At 40.9% G+C, this 12,984-nt stretch overlaps 1 protein-coding gene across 1 annotated transcript; it reads right to left on the minus strand.

Moving 5' to 3' along the window:
* Positions 1-141: 141 nt before the first annotated feature.
* On the minus strand, positions 142-11,251 carry LOC124258104 (E3 ubiquitin-protein ligase TRIM33-like). Its single transcript, XM_046692171.1, has 2 exons — positions 11,084-11,251; positions 142-789 (listed from the first exon to the last, which is right to left on the minus strand). Exons 1-2 carry the CDS (start codon positions 11,249-11,251, stop codon positions 142-144), a joined length of 816 nt encoding a protein of 271 aa, XP_046548127.1.
* Positions 11,252-12,984: the final 1,733 nt, after the last annotated feature.

A 12,984-nucleotide genomic window follows, 5' to 3' on the forward strand; every position in this document is an offset into this window, starting at 1 on the left:
TTTACTCTAGTCTGCAACAATCTTGTTGCCTCCAGAGTCTCCTTTGTCAGTTGAAGATTCTGAGTAGATTTATCTTCAACATCTGACAAGAGGGCAGCCCTCCGTTGCTTCAGCTCATTGGTCAGAGTGTCAAAGGTTTTGTTAATATCGTCTATGGCAACCCTCTTGGACATTTGGATGTTTTCTAACTTCTTCATTAATTCTGCTTCTGCTTTGTTCAACGTCTCTGAATTCACATTCATCTTCACAAACATATTCTGTGGATTTCGAGAGTTCTTGGTGTGCCTCATCCACAGACACAACTTTATGTCCCTTCCCTTTGATGTCGACGGCGGAAACTCTGCACAGGTCGCCCTTCATCTCATCAAAGGTAACTATTGTGTGTGTCTTTGTTGTTACATTCCTCCTGTGGGCATTCAGACAGATAGAACAGAGAAATACCCCACAGTTGTCACACTGGGCTTGAGCTGTTTCCTTGTCAGGACAGTCTGTACATGGAAGATGAAGACCTTTCTGGATTTTGAGGTAGTCCAGAGTCTTCAGGATGACTGTCTCTTTGGGCAGAGATTTCACTCCACCAGGCAGGTTATGTTGGTGTCGACACATGGGGCAGCGTATGGTTGTCTTGCCTCCACTGTAGGTGCCCAGACAGGGCTGACATATGGACTGGACACAGCATGGCATACGACGAGGTATTCGTCTTTCCTCGTCAAAGTGTTCTGTGCATATTGGACACTCTGTCAGAAGGTCCTTGAATTCAGCCACTGAGACAAGATCCGACATGTTTGTCTGGCAAGAGACATAATCATCATTGTTGTGTGGCAGTTGGAGACAGTGGTGTAATGTATATTTAGACGTGAGCAATGCTACGTACCACAACCCTCCTCTAATGCTGAGAAAACTATAAAAGATATGGTAGCCTTTTCAAAGCTATGTAAGGGGAGCTAACTCTTGCTTCTTATCTAACATTACATTCCAAGTTACAAAAAAGACTAGCATCTGTGTGGAGATCAAATCCTACGTTGAATATGCTGTTTGGATACTAGACCATTGTTACAGTGAAGTGAGTATTTCCATCAGCGTCCTTATTGCTATAATCACTGTTCATGTATTGTACTGTTTGTTGGTTTCATATTTACATAACGTGCTGTCCTTCTCGGGCACTGCGCTTCTAAAATCTATTCTCGGCGTCATTAATGAAGGGTCAAGCTATTGGTAACACCATTTCCGCTTAATTAACTATAATGAACTTTCCATGTGTCAATCTATCTTTGGGGTAGACCAGGTTGACCTAGATCATTAACCTGTTGACGGTCGACATTCACAAGTGAGGTGAGGTGAAATTTTGGGTTTTACGTCGTGCTTGAGAATATTTCCCTCATATGACGACGTGCATGCGTTTGTATGTGTACGTGCGGCTGCTTGTACTAGCCAAGACTGAAGCTGGTTTTATAGTGCTAGCCCACTGAGATACCATGCCTCAGTGAAGCACAAATACCCCACTCAGACACATTATACTGACTCGAGCCGACCAGTCCTTGTTGTACCCATTAATGCCGAGCGCCAGGCAGGGAACCAACAAGTACCATATTTTAACGTCTTTTTGGTATGACACGGTCGGGGATCGAAACCGCGACCTTCCGCTCTCCGGGCGGACGCTCTAACACTACACCACGGAGGCGGTCCACAACAAGTAATTTAGGTACCACTCAAACATAACATTTGCTACAGTTAGGGTTTAACAGAAAGAAAAGTCTTAAAAGTTGGCGAAGGTTGAAGGTGTCTCCATACACCCTATACATACACTTTTCTTCACTTTAACTGGACTTTCGTTCCATCTATATGAAATTGAATCAGTATGAATAATTCAAATGGAATGTGTAGACTAACAACTAAAAAAGTAGGATCTGCTGCAAACAATGTATTTTGATCACTCCACCTCTAGGTTGTCACAGATGCAAGCAAATTTATGTATCAGCACAACAGTTCTTCCTCATTGGTATGAAAATCCTAAAGCAGGAAAAAAAAATGCTTCGCGTTCCTCATATTGGCAGTCACTGCGCTTAGTAATGTATAATACGATACTGATTGAGAAGGACAGGAAGTCTCCACCATTTACATCTGCTATATAATCTCTTTCATGGGGAGGTTGCGAAATGATATAAATCTCATGAAGGTCGGGAAATTATAATAATACCCAAGAACGGCAAATTTGGTTTTCAAAACATGGTGCCTCTCCTTACATCATCACAACCCACGACAATACGTTTCCGCTTCAATGTCAAAATTTCGTACAGTGCAGTAACTCGTATCGTCTTAAACCACCATATTTCATTTAATTCGTTGATAGGGAACTAAGAAGTCACTTGATGTTCACATGTAATAATTCATGAACCACTTTAAACAGAACATTTGACACATTTCATATGCTTAAAATAGCGAAAACCAACAAAGTAAACATTTCTGCCAGTAGAATCTCATGGTATCACACTTTGTCAAGGGTCTATAGCATCCTATATCGTCAGGTGGTGATAACAATCCAGGAGGCAGTAACGCAAGGTTCAATCTGTACCCATCACTTCTCCAGCTTGAAATCTGTACACATCACGTTGGACACGCTTTTCGTATAAGAAGCCAAAAATCTATCGAACTGACTAACTGTCTTACCTTTGAGAGGTGACAGTTAGGGTGTTGTACAGGAGGCGTCTAGATACATGTACGCAGACACAAACCCTACCAATGCATTATCTGCACACGCTCAGAAGGTCAGTAATGTAAGTAGTGTACTTCGATCACGCCGTCCTTTTGTTTCATGGACGTGCTTTCAACATTAAATCAGTACCAATAAACCCTTCTCTTCAAGGGTGTGGTTCGGTCGTAGAAGGCTATCACAAACATAACCATTCGAAACACAGATTAATATGTTTCTAAGCACGCTTTAAGGAAGGAACTTCTGCAAGGCAAGTTTCGGGTCGTCTTAAAACCACCATGCCTGAGTCTTGTACTCGTCTGAAAAGTTCATTATTATTTGGAACTCTTCTGCACATGTGCAAAGATAAGGGTTAGGCTGAGATTAATCTTGTTTTCGTGTCCGCTGAACCCTGTTGCATTATGTTCTGTACGTGTTGCCTCGAGGCTGCAACGTTTTGCCTTTTTTTAACTGTGCAGAGTTACCCATCTTTGACTGGGTTAACAACATTTGGAGACAGAAGACTATGTCTCCCCTCACGTGGGTAGGTTGTTACATTGTATTGGCTTCACCAGAGGTGAATTTGCAATACAAGCTGATTTTAAAGAAGAGCAATGCGAGCACTCAAGTAATGATGATAACCGATCTGAAATTCCTGGCTGTGGTTCTTTGCAAGGCTTTTATAAAATTCCTGAGACTGGGGCTGCGCCATAATCCCTTTACTCCGGTGAGGGTATCTAACCTTTACCTTCGGATGTGATAACCCAAGCACAGTGATCTGATAAACTAATACTACCATCTACCCTTTGATAGTGAGCCTTTTCATCTGGAACCAATGTCTCTTCGAATCAAACGCTTGAAAACATCCGGATCTAACAATTTTTATCGAAACTGTAAATACAAATTTATACCAGGCACATTTTTTGTGTTCATCATGAATAGTAATAATAAAAAGCAAAACAAAAACGGATACGTGAGCACGGGTTACTCCTGTCACCTGGGAAGCCCAAATCACAGCATTCGACTTTCCAATAAATGTTATCTCCCTTCATAAAATAATTTTAAAGTTATCTCCCTAAACGTTGTCTTGTTCCGGTGAGTAGTTTCATCAAAATGGCCCTATGTAAATGACCGTAATTCCACTCAGACCATCACGCTATCGCCTCCAAACCGATCAATTTTCATGACACAATTGTCAGCATAACGTTCGCCACGTCGATTTGAAAACTCGCACACGGCCATCAGCTCCTGTGAAGCGAAAATCTAGACTAGACTGTGAAGAGGACATGATTCCACTGACGTTGAGTCCAGCTCACATGCTGTCGTGCCCACTGTAGACGTCGCTTCGGCGATGTTGTAACGTCAAATCGGCCGTCCTTGATGGGCGTCGTGCGATGATCCCAAAACGCCGTAAACGTCGACGAACGATTTGTTGTGATATCCGCCTCTCTCCAGGGATGGCTGCTGGCTGGAAGCGGTTCCGAGGTGTGTCTGTGGAATCCAGTTATCCTGACGTCGGGGCGATTCACTGCGGGGACTTTGGCCCTCTGACGGATTTGTCTGTTGGTGTCGCTGCCACAAGTTCCATACCGTGTGTTTCTGATGGATTACTGAAACATCTCGTTGTAGCACTGGATTGCGGAGCATTCCAATAACTCGCCAACGTTCATTTTCTGTTAGCCTTGGCATACAACAATTGTTTATAATTCTGCAGAGAAATTTGATGTTTTTCAGGTTTCCACTCCTTCAACGTGTCTTTATCAGGTAAATTTTGAAACATTCTCTCCACTTACCCAGGTTTAAATATCCATAGTCTTAAATACATTCTTTAGTTACAAAATCTTCTAGTACAAAGTCATTTTTCTTAGCTAAGGATTTGCAAACATTACCTTGACAGATGCGTTTGGATACTCTGTCATAGTGCCGTTAACCCTTTTGTTGATTTGTATACAAAAGTTAGCATTCATTAAAAATATCCGTGTCACAAGAACTTTTTGTTGGTTTATATATATATATAATTGGAAGAACTGAATGGCCAGGATGGGTAATATGGTTCTGCCTAACACTGGAACGCAATAAACTTAATGACCTGTATTCTTTTACAGAGCTGGAGTAGCCTGCAACCATGTCTCTGCCTTGGGTTCTCATTCTATGCTTCTGGTGGATAGATCACAGAGGGAAGGGAAGCAGGACAACTCCCTGTGTACCTCCACCAAATGAAAATGGATGATCCCTCGAGATCGAAAGTCTATTCCTTTGACCGCCGGGATGACCAAACATGCAAATGCTCTAGTGGGAGTAGGGGCGTATTAAAAGAGGAAAAGCGAGAAGAAACCAAACTGCACAGAAACAATAACGTTTTTATAACTGTCAAAAGCGGCCAGCGCCAGTAAGTATATTTTGTCAACATAGGTTGTCCTCATAGAAATCTTTCAGAAAAACCATCATAATTTGGTTATTTAGTACTTTTAGTTTAAAACAAACCCATTATGGAAATTATCTTTTACTTCAAACAGGGATGTGTCAGGATGTATGCGCTTTGGAAAACACATGCATTTTGTTTTGAAAAGCAGATAATCAGAAATGACTGTTATATGGTCACATTGATTGCCATTTTGGACAAAGTGAAACCTAAGTTTAATAGTGTTGTATAAGCAGAATAGGAATTCACATTCTTGCTTTTAAAAAGCAGTGCCATCACATTCTTAACAATATTTCCTTTAATTGTAAATAATAAATGATTATGATATCCCTAATTCAGTTACTAGATGAACCTCTTCTAAATATGGATTGGTCTCTTCCAATTATTTTAGCCTAACATTTCACAGCTTCACATCTTTAGTTTTGAAATAGGCTTATTTTTTTATTCTCCGTATATAACCCTGTAATACGTGTCCCAATACCTTATCAATGATAATCCCATTTATTCATAATAAATACCTCCTATCTTGCAAAATAATCAGGCATTTTCATCAAACACATGTACATCACTTGTATCAGAATCCTGGTCATGGGGGTACAATAGTGGCAGTACATGCTGCTCAATGCATTGCAGATTTTCCATATTTTGTACGCGGAATTGGAAATAGTTATTAAAATTATACCATGCAATATTCTGTAATTTTTCACCCTTCCACGTGTCTCTTACATGGATTATCAAATTTGCAATTCGTCAATTAATTCCTCTTATACGTTTTAATGAGGGTGACCTGATTAAATGTAATCCTTTAGGGGTTGTTGCAGGGTCAGTTATTAGAAATCCTTTATCAGGTACTACTGCATCTCCAAACTCACACAAGCTTTAATAATATACCAGATAATGTAGTAATTTGTCACTTATAGCTCCAGACCATAAATCTGACTACAAAAATGCCAATTGAACCATTTAATGTGATATGCGTTTATAGTGACTATACATTTGTGGATTGTCTCTGTTCCTGAATACGTGGCTTCTCAATGAATCATTTCTGTGCACTCCTATTACAACCCGTGGTTGAGGGTATATATCATTAAAACCTTATTTGGCATAGTAGCATCAATAATGTCTCATTTGGCTGGGAAATATGAAATGTCCCATTTTGTACATAAGATCAATCCACCTGTTAATTGTCCGAGAGCACAGGTTGTTCTGGGATCATGCAAACGGTTAGCTATATCTACAATTAAAAGCCCAAGTCGAAGTGGTAGCAGGAGGTGATCATTATAATCTGGCCACATAAAGAAACTGTGCACACAGAAAATATAAATATAGGCACACAGCGCATTTATACATAAATACATTTGTGAACATAGCAAGTATTGGAGACAATCAAACGCTCATGCACGTGCCAGGCGACGTGACGTCATTGATGGTGGCGTATAGCCTTGTAATAAAGCCATTGAACGTGCAGCCCGTACACAGCTGCACACAACATGTGAAACTCTGAAATTGATGTCACTGTTGAAAAGCTTGATCTTTGGTCATTTAAACGTTCACAAATCCACATGAGAAGTCACATGCACATCACGCCAAGATTAACATCTGTCTCAACGTCATGAAGCCATTGAAATCGGTTCGAGCGCGGTGAATGAGCCAACAACAGGTGGCAGCAATTTCCAATGCCATCGTAACACGATATCTGCATAGGTCAGGCGTTATCGAAACAGTTATGAAGTCGCCGTCCACCCACATTCTGGGCGTTCCCTGACGTAACCGCCAAGACAGGACAAGTGGATTCCGGGGACCTCATCTCAGATACAGGTTTTCAGTGACCACGCCCCAGGACCATTCTTCCAATTCCAATGCTCATTTCTAGCCTCTATGTCGTCGTCAGCTGTAATGCTGCTTCAATGCACATGGCTGGGTGTCATACCCGTTACCGATTTTGTATTGACTTTGTCGTGTGGACCCTTACCTGCGGACGATCTTCTGACGTCATCGTTACGGATATTGTTCATGTCTCTTTGACATTTCTTGTGGTCCGATACTTCAGCTTATAAAGGTCCACATCATTTCGTCTTTGCTGTGTTGTATTCTAATTATGAAGGCATTTTCTGTGTGCACAGTTTCTTCATGTGGCTATTGTATAATTGACTTTATTGCTTTTAATTGCTGCTCTTGTGTTACACTGCCTTCGAATGTGTACTCGTCACTGTGATACCTTTGTAGTGAGTTGTAAGCTTTGTTAATTTTAGCATGCAGTTGTCACGTGTTTGCTGTTGGTTGTTTTATGGACTGCTTCCCGGATAACTAAGTAACATGGACTTTCATGTGTCAAACAATCTTCGACAGGAGACTAGGGTGACCTGTACCTTGTACCTGCTGATAGGAACCAGGAAGTCACTAGGATATTCACAGCAAAATAATAACAGTACCACTCAAACAGAAAAATCTGCCACTCATGAGGCAATATCAAATGACAGACAAGTCAATAAAACAGAGAAAAAGTAACAACTGACATTCCCTATGATTCTGACAGCAGTGACACAACATTAATGGTAATGAACTTTGGGGCAGTGGAGTAGCCCATGGTTAAGGCGTCACGCCGAGACTCCGGGTTCGTTTCCCCACATGGGTACAATGTGTGAAGCTCATTTCTGGTGTCCCCTGCCTTGATATTGCTGGAATATTGCTAAAAACGGCATAAAACTAAACTCACTCACACATTCAGGGAGACATGCAGTGGGTTATAATGCCACCCTGGATATCATGCCTTGTTTTTCCAGAACGGATTTCCTGCATATGCATATGTAACACCCTGGTTATAATGCCAAACTGGATATAATGCCATATGACAATGGTTTTGGAACATTTCCCCTGGTTATAATGCTAATTACATAATATACAATATTAATTATAATGCCAACTGTCTGTAGTATTACCTTAATTGGTTAATTGAAATTCGACTCAAATTAATTGACTAAACTCATTAATGCTTTAGGTAGTCATGTAATCCCAGATGTGATAATATACTTCCTGCCACCTACAACAAGAAGTCACCTGCAGCCCCTAGACGCTGGGATTATCCAGTCATTCAAGGCTCATAACAGGAGACATCAGCTCAAACACCTTGTTGATTGCATAGAACCGCTAACTGTCCTACCTGGTTATAATGTCACCCCGGATATAATGCCATATTTTCTACTGGACAAACGGTGGCATTATAACCAGGTTATACTGTATATCATCAGGTGTTGATGAGAATTCACATCAACAGGGTGATCTCCCATTCATCTGTTCAGGGAAGCAGGAAATCACTCGATATTCACACCACATATTGTTAAAGTATTAGTCAAACAAAACATCTCTTACATTACAACAAATATTTAACCCCAGACAATTTAAGAAGAGAGAAAAAAGTAATATTGCGTAAACATCGGACGGATGGTCCCTTTAAGTATTGCGATATCCGTGCATCACACACGTGACACGGTGGAGCCAATCAGGACTGAGTATTGTTAGCGGGTCGTCCGTGCTGTATGTGTATGTATCTCGTCTTGTCACTCTGTCCTGTGTAGTCGTCACGAATACATGTTTTGTGTTATCCTTACAGTATGAATATACATGTATCTGTTTTTCAGATTACGTCACATTCTGTAAATACTCATACAAAGTCGGATATAACGTGAATATAAAACCACAAAATATGTTTAAATTTATTAGTATATTTACATAACGTGCTGTCCTTCTCGGGCACTGCGCTTCTAAAATCTATTCTCGGCGTCATTAATGAAGGGTCAAGCTAACACCCATTGGTAACACCAATTTCTTTGACAAAAGTTGTAAAATCTTCATTTTGAGGTGATATGACGATTTTGGTTTGCATGCGTGTGTATGTGTATGTGCGGCTGCTTGTACTAGCCCAGACTTAAGCTGGTTTTATAGTGCTAGTCCACTGAGATACCATGCTGCAGTGAAGCATGAATACCCAAATCAGACACATTATACTGACTCCGAGCCGACCAGTCCTTGTTGTACCCATTAATGCCGAGCGCCAGGCAGGAACCAACAAGTACCATATTTTAACGTCTTTTGGTATGACGCGGTCGGGGATCGAACCCGCGACCTTCCGCTCTCCGCAAATTGTCAATATGGAAATCCACCTGCCACTTAATGGCAATGATTTGCACGTGCAAGTCGCTATATCCATAGAAAGTAGAGGACAATACACATGCATTGATGCATATTCACTGTCGTTCACTGTTCAGGTACCTGTTTGAAATCACAGCTTAAAATGAGACGTTTTTTACAACTGATGTTTGCTAGTGCTGTTTTAACTTTTGTCTGTATGTCACGATGTGTCACGTTTGTCAACACATTAAACATTATGGTGACATTCTTAGTTCCATCATTTCTGAGAAACTTTTCTTAACATGTGTTATATATCATTTGACCCTTTATTTATGACGCCTGAAGTAGAAATGATTGTGCCCTGGGTATTCCCAAAATAGACGAAGACTTGACATTATGATTTCCCGAAGCTTCTTTTCGTTCAGAACAGCCTGCGTTCATTAGTCATCAAGTGATCACGTATATGGATTCTGTTGACAAATCTTGCTCAAATGTAGATCTGTATCGGTGTGAATGGAGATATACAGCAAATACGCTTAACTGGCGGATATAAAGAACTGTTTCTTTTGTCCCAGACTCTGACTGTATGATATAGTCGCATTGGCGGATCCAGTGGTCACACACACACACACACACACACACACACACACACACAACACACACACACACACACACACACACACACACACACACACACACACACACACACACACACACAACACACACACAACACACACACACACAACACACACTAATACACACACAACACAAAAACACACAACAAAACACACACACACACACACACACACACACACACCTGAAAACACACACACACACCTGAAAGTGGCTTAAGACCGCATTGAAGATTTTTGTTTGCGTTGGCGGAGCCGGGATGGAGTTTGTTTTCAGCAATCCATGCTTGTCATTAAAGCGACTAACGGGATCGGATTGTCAGGGCTCGGTAGTTACAATGCCATTGTATCCCCATTGCGTAGTTCGATGCTCATGTTTGTGATCACAGGATTGTCTGGTAGATTTTCGATTATTTACAGACCGCCGCCAAATAGCTGGAATTTTGCTGAGTGCGGCCTTAGACAACAGACAAATAGACACTAGCTGAATCCAAACTGCATCACCCGTACTATTCTGTGAGTATGTACCAAACATAATGCACTCTTCAAAAAAGAAGTACATAAGCCATTTTAGAACAGTTTGTTGCGTTATTTTAAGAGCAATTGTTTCATGTAATTTACAAGGTAAAACGGTGAACATTCATACGTCTATAGACAAAGTGTTCGCCAACACAACAGTATTCGTCCCCACTCTTCCTGCAATTCGATGGCCAGTTGTGGAAGTGTCTGAGGCGTGTTTTGACGTTGACGTATACGTCGATCGAGTTCATCCCATATGTATTCTATCGGGTTTTGATCTGGCAATCGATGGGTTACTGAAAGCTCATTCTAACCCGGACCTTCACGGGTGTTCTCGGTGCGAGACCGCCTCTGTGGTGTAGTGGTTAGAGCGTCCGCCCGGAGAGCGGAAGATCGCGGGTTCGATCCCCGACCGCGTCAGTCTAAAAGACGTTAAAATGGTACTTGTTGGTCCCTGCCTGGCGCTCGGCATTAATGGGTACAACAAGGACTGGTCGACTCGGAGTCAGTATAATGTGTCTGGGTGGGGTATTCATGCTTCACTGCAGCGTGGTATATCAGTGGGCTAGCACTATAAAACCAGCTTCAGTCTGGGCTAGTACAAGCAGCCACACATACACAAACAAACGCATGCACGTCGTCAAATGAGCGAAATATTCTCAAGCACGACGTTAAACCCCAATTTCACCTCACCTCACCTCTCAGTGCGATCTTGGGCGGAACTGGTCTGCAGAAAACGACCCCAAATTCGAGATATGGTGATCTGATAAACGTTGAAATGTTGGGTAACTGCAGACTGCGACGCCCCACCTTCAAGGCGGCTATGGCGATGTTTCCATTGGCGACACTCTGTCGTGGCATGATGATTTCCTCTTTCCAGGCGAAAACGAATGACAAATTAAACACAACGTATGCCTTTTTATTTTGATCGACACCACATGCACGTGTTTTCTTGGTGACTTTTGGGCTAATATTTCTTAAAACGCTTCTAAAACAAGTGGAAAAGTTAAAATTGCCGCGTTTTGTCGCTGAAGCTGTTTACAAACACACAAAGAAGACGTTTTGGAAAGAAATAGTATATTTGTATTGTTTTGCTGCAGCTACATGAGTCCAATATTCTCAAAATCACCTATGCGTTTTTCTGAAGGGTGTATATAAAATGATATGTAAGTTCAGTGTGAAATCTTATATCCATCTACTAAAGTGTTGTAAGTGAGTTGGACACTGACACTTGACATAAATATACCATGAATTCATAGATACAGTTCTCTGGATCAAAACATCAAGCAGAAAGTCACAAAATAAACATGTATCAATTCAGTGAGCCATGTTTTCTATGTGTATTTCTAAGGAATATCTGTGTCGTCTGGCGTGAGATTTGTTGTCTCACACAAGTCCTCCTGTTTATGAAAAGTTATACTTTAGATTTAGTCTGCAGTATGAAATAAAGCAATGCATTTCAATGATAAGACTAACGACGTCTGATACCTCCTAGCGCCCCAACTATATACTGAGTCAAGAAAGAAACTTCACATTCTTTCTTCAGGGAACTATAAAAGAACAAGAGATGGTAAGATGGTTAAATTGTATATGCTGTATATACAGTATATACTGATTCAAAAAGAAACTTCACATTCTTTCTTCAGGGCACAGCCCCAACACCTACGTCAGCGCCGGTAGCAATGTAGTCGTAGGTGTCACTGGCGTCAACTGGCATGCCCTTGACCTAGTGGTATGACAGCAGATCCTCGGTGAATAATCTGGCAATGGAATGCCACTATTGCCTACTGAACTGTAGCTAAACCCGACCTCCAGTCTGATTCCTTGGGACTGATAAAGAAGTGGTCCCTTCTGGAGTGACCTCAGGGCAACGGCAGTCACAGACTCAGCACCAGCACCTGCGTCATCGTCGGTGGCGATGTATTTGTGGGTGGCAGTGACCTCAGTCGACAAAACACGTTGTGTGCTAAGATAACCTCAAAGCTTAAACTTGTGCATGGAATTCCACTGTTTCCGTTTCCCACTAAACTAACAGCGTATCGTACACATAATACAACCACATCTACACACAGTAGGCACCCTATTGACATGTTGGTTATTTTAATATCTGTTTTTGTTGCTTTTAGTTGATAAATAGGGTAAGAAGTATATTCCTTTTTCATATATACAAATTATATATGCCTTGTGCAGAAATGGGGGTTTTATTCATTATTATGACTTTTTAGAGCTAAAGATAACTCTTTTATGTAAATTTAAGACTAAAATCAAACTTAAAAGATCTGGTGACTTACAGGATATAGGAAATATATTCCCTAACCAAATATGCTTGGTATTTGATATTAAACCATTGTTTTGTTCCAGGTTTTTGCAACTGTTCAGTTCCCGGTTAAATTTTGGTGGCCATCTCGGATTTTGAGCTAAAAATAGCTTTCACATTAATACTCAGACTGGAACCAAACATTTTTTAAACTCCTTTAACATATAAACACAAAAGAATATATGATTTGCTTTCATCAAAAAACTTTCATGGAATCACATAAGCTACCTGACTACTTATAAACATATAAAAATGACACTATGGTTATATGTCAAGT

Source organism: Haliotis rubra, unplaced genomic scaffold (genome assembly GCF_003918875.1).
Source record: "Haliotis rubra isolate DU_JTF1 unplaced genomic scaffold, ASM391887v1 Scf682, whole genome shotgun sequence".
NCBI classification, from domain to species: domain Eukaryota; kingdom Metazoa; phylum Mollusca; class Gastropoda; order Lepetellida; family Haliotidae; genus Haliotis; species Haliotis rubra.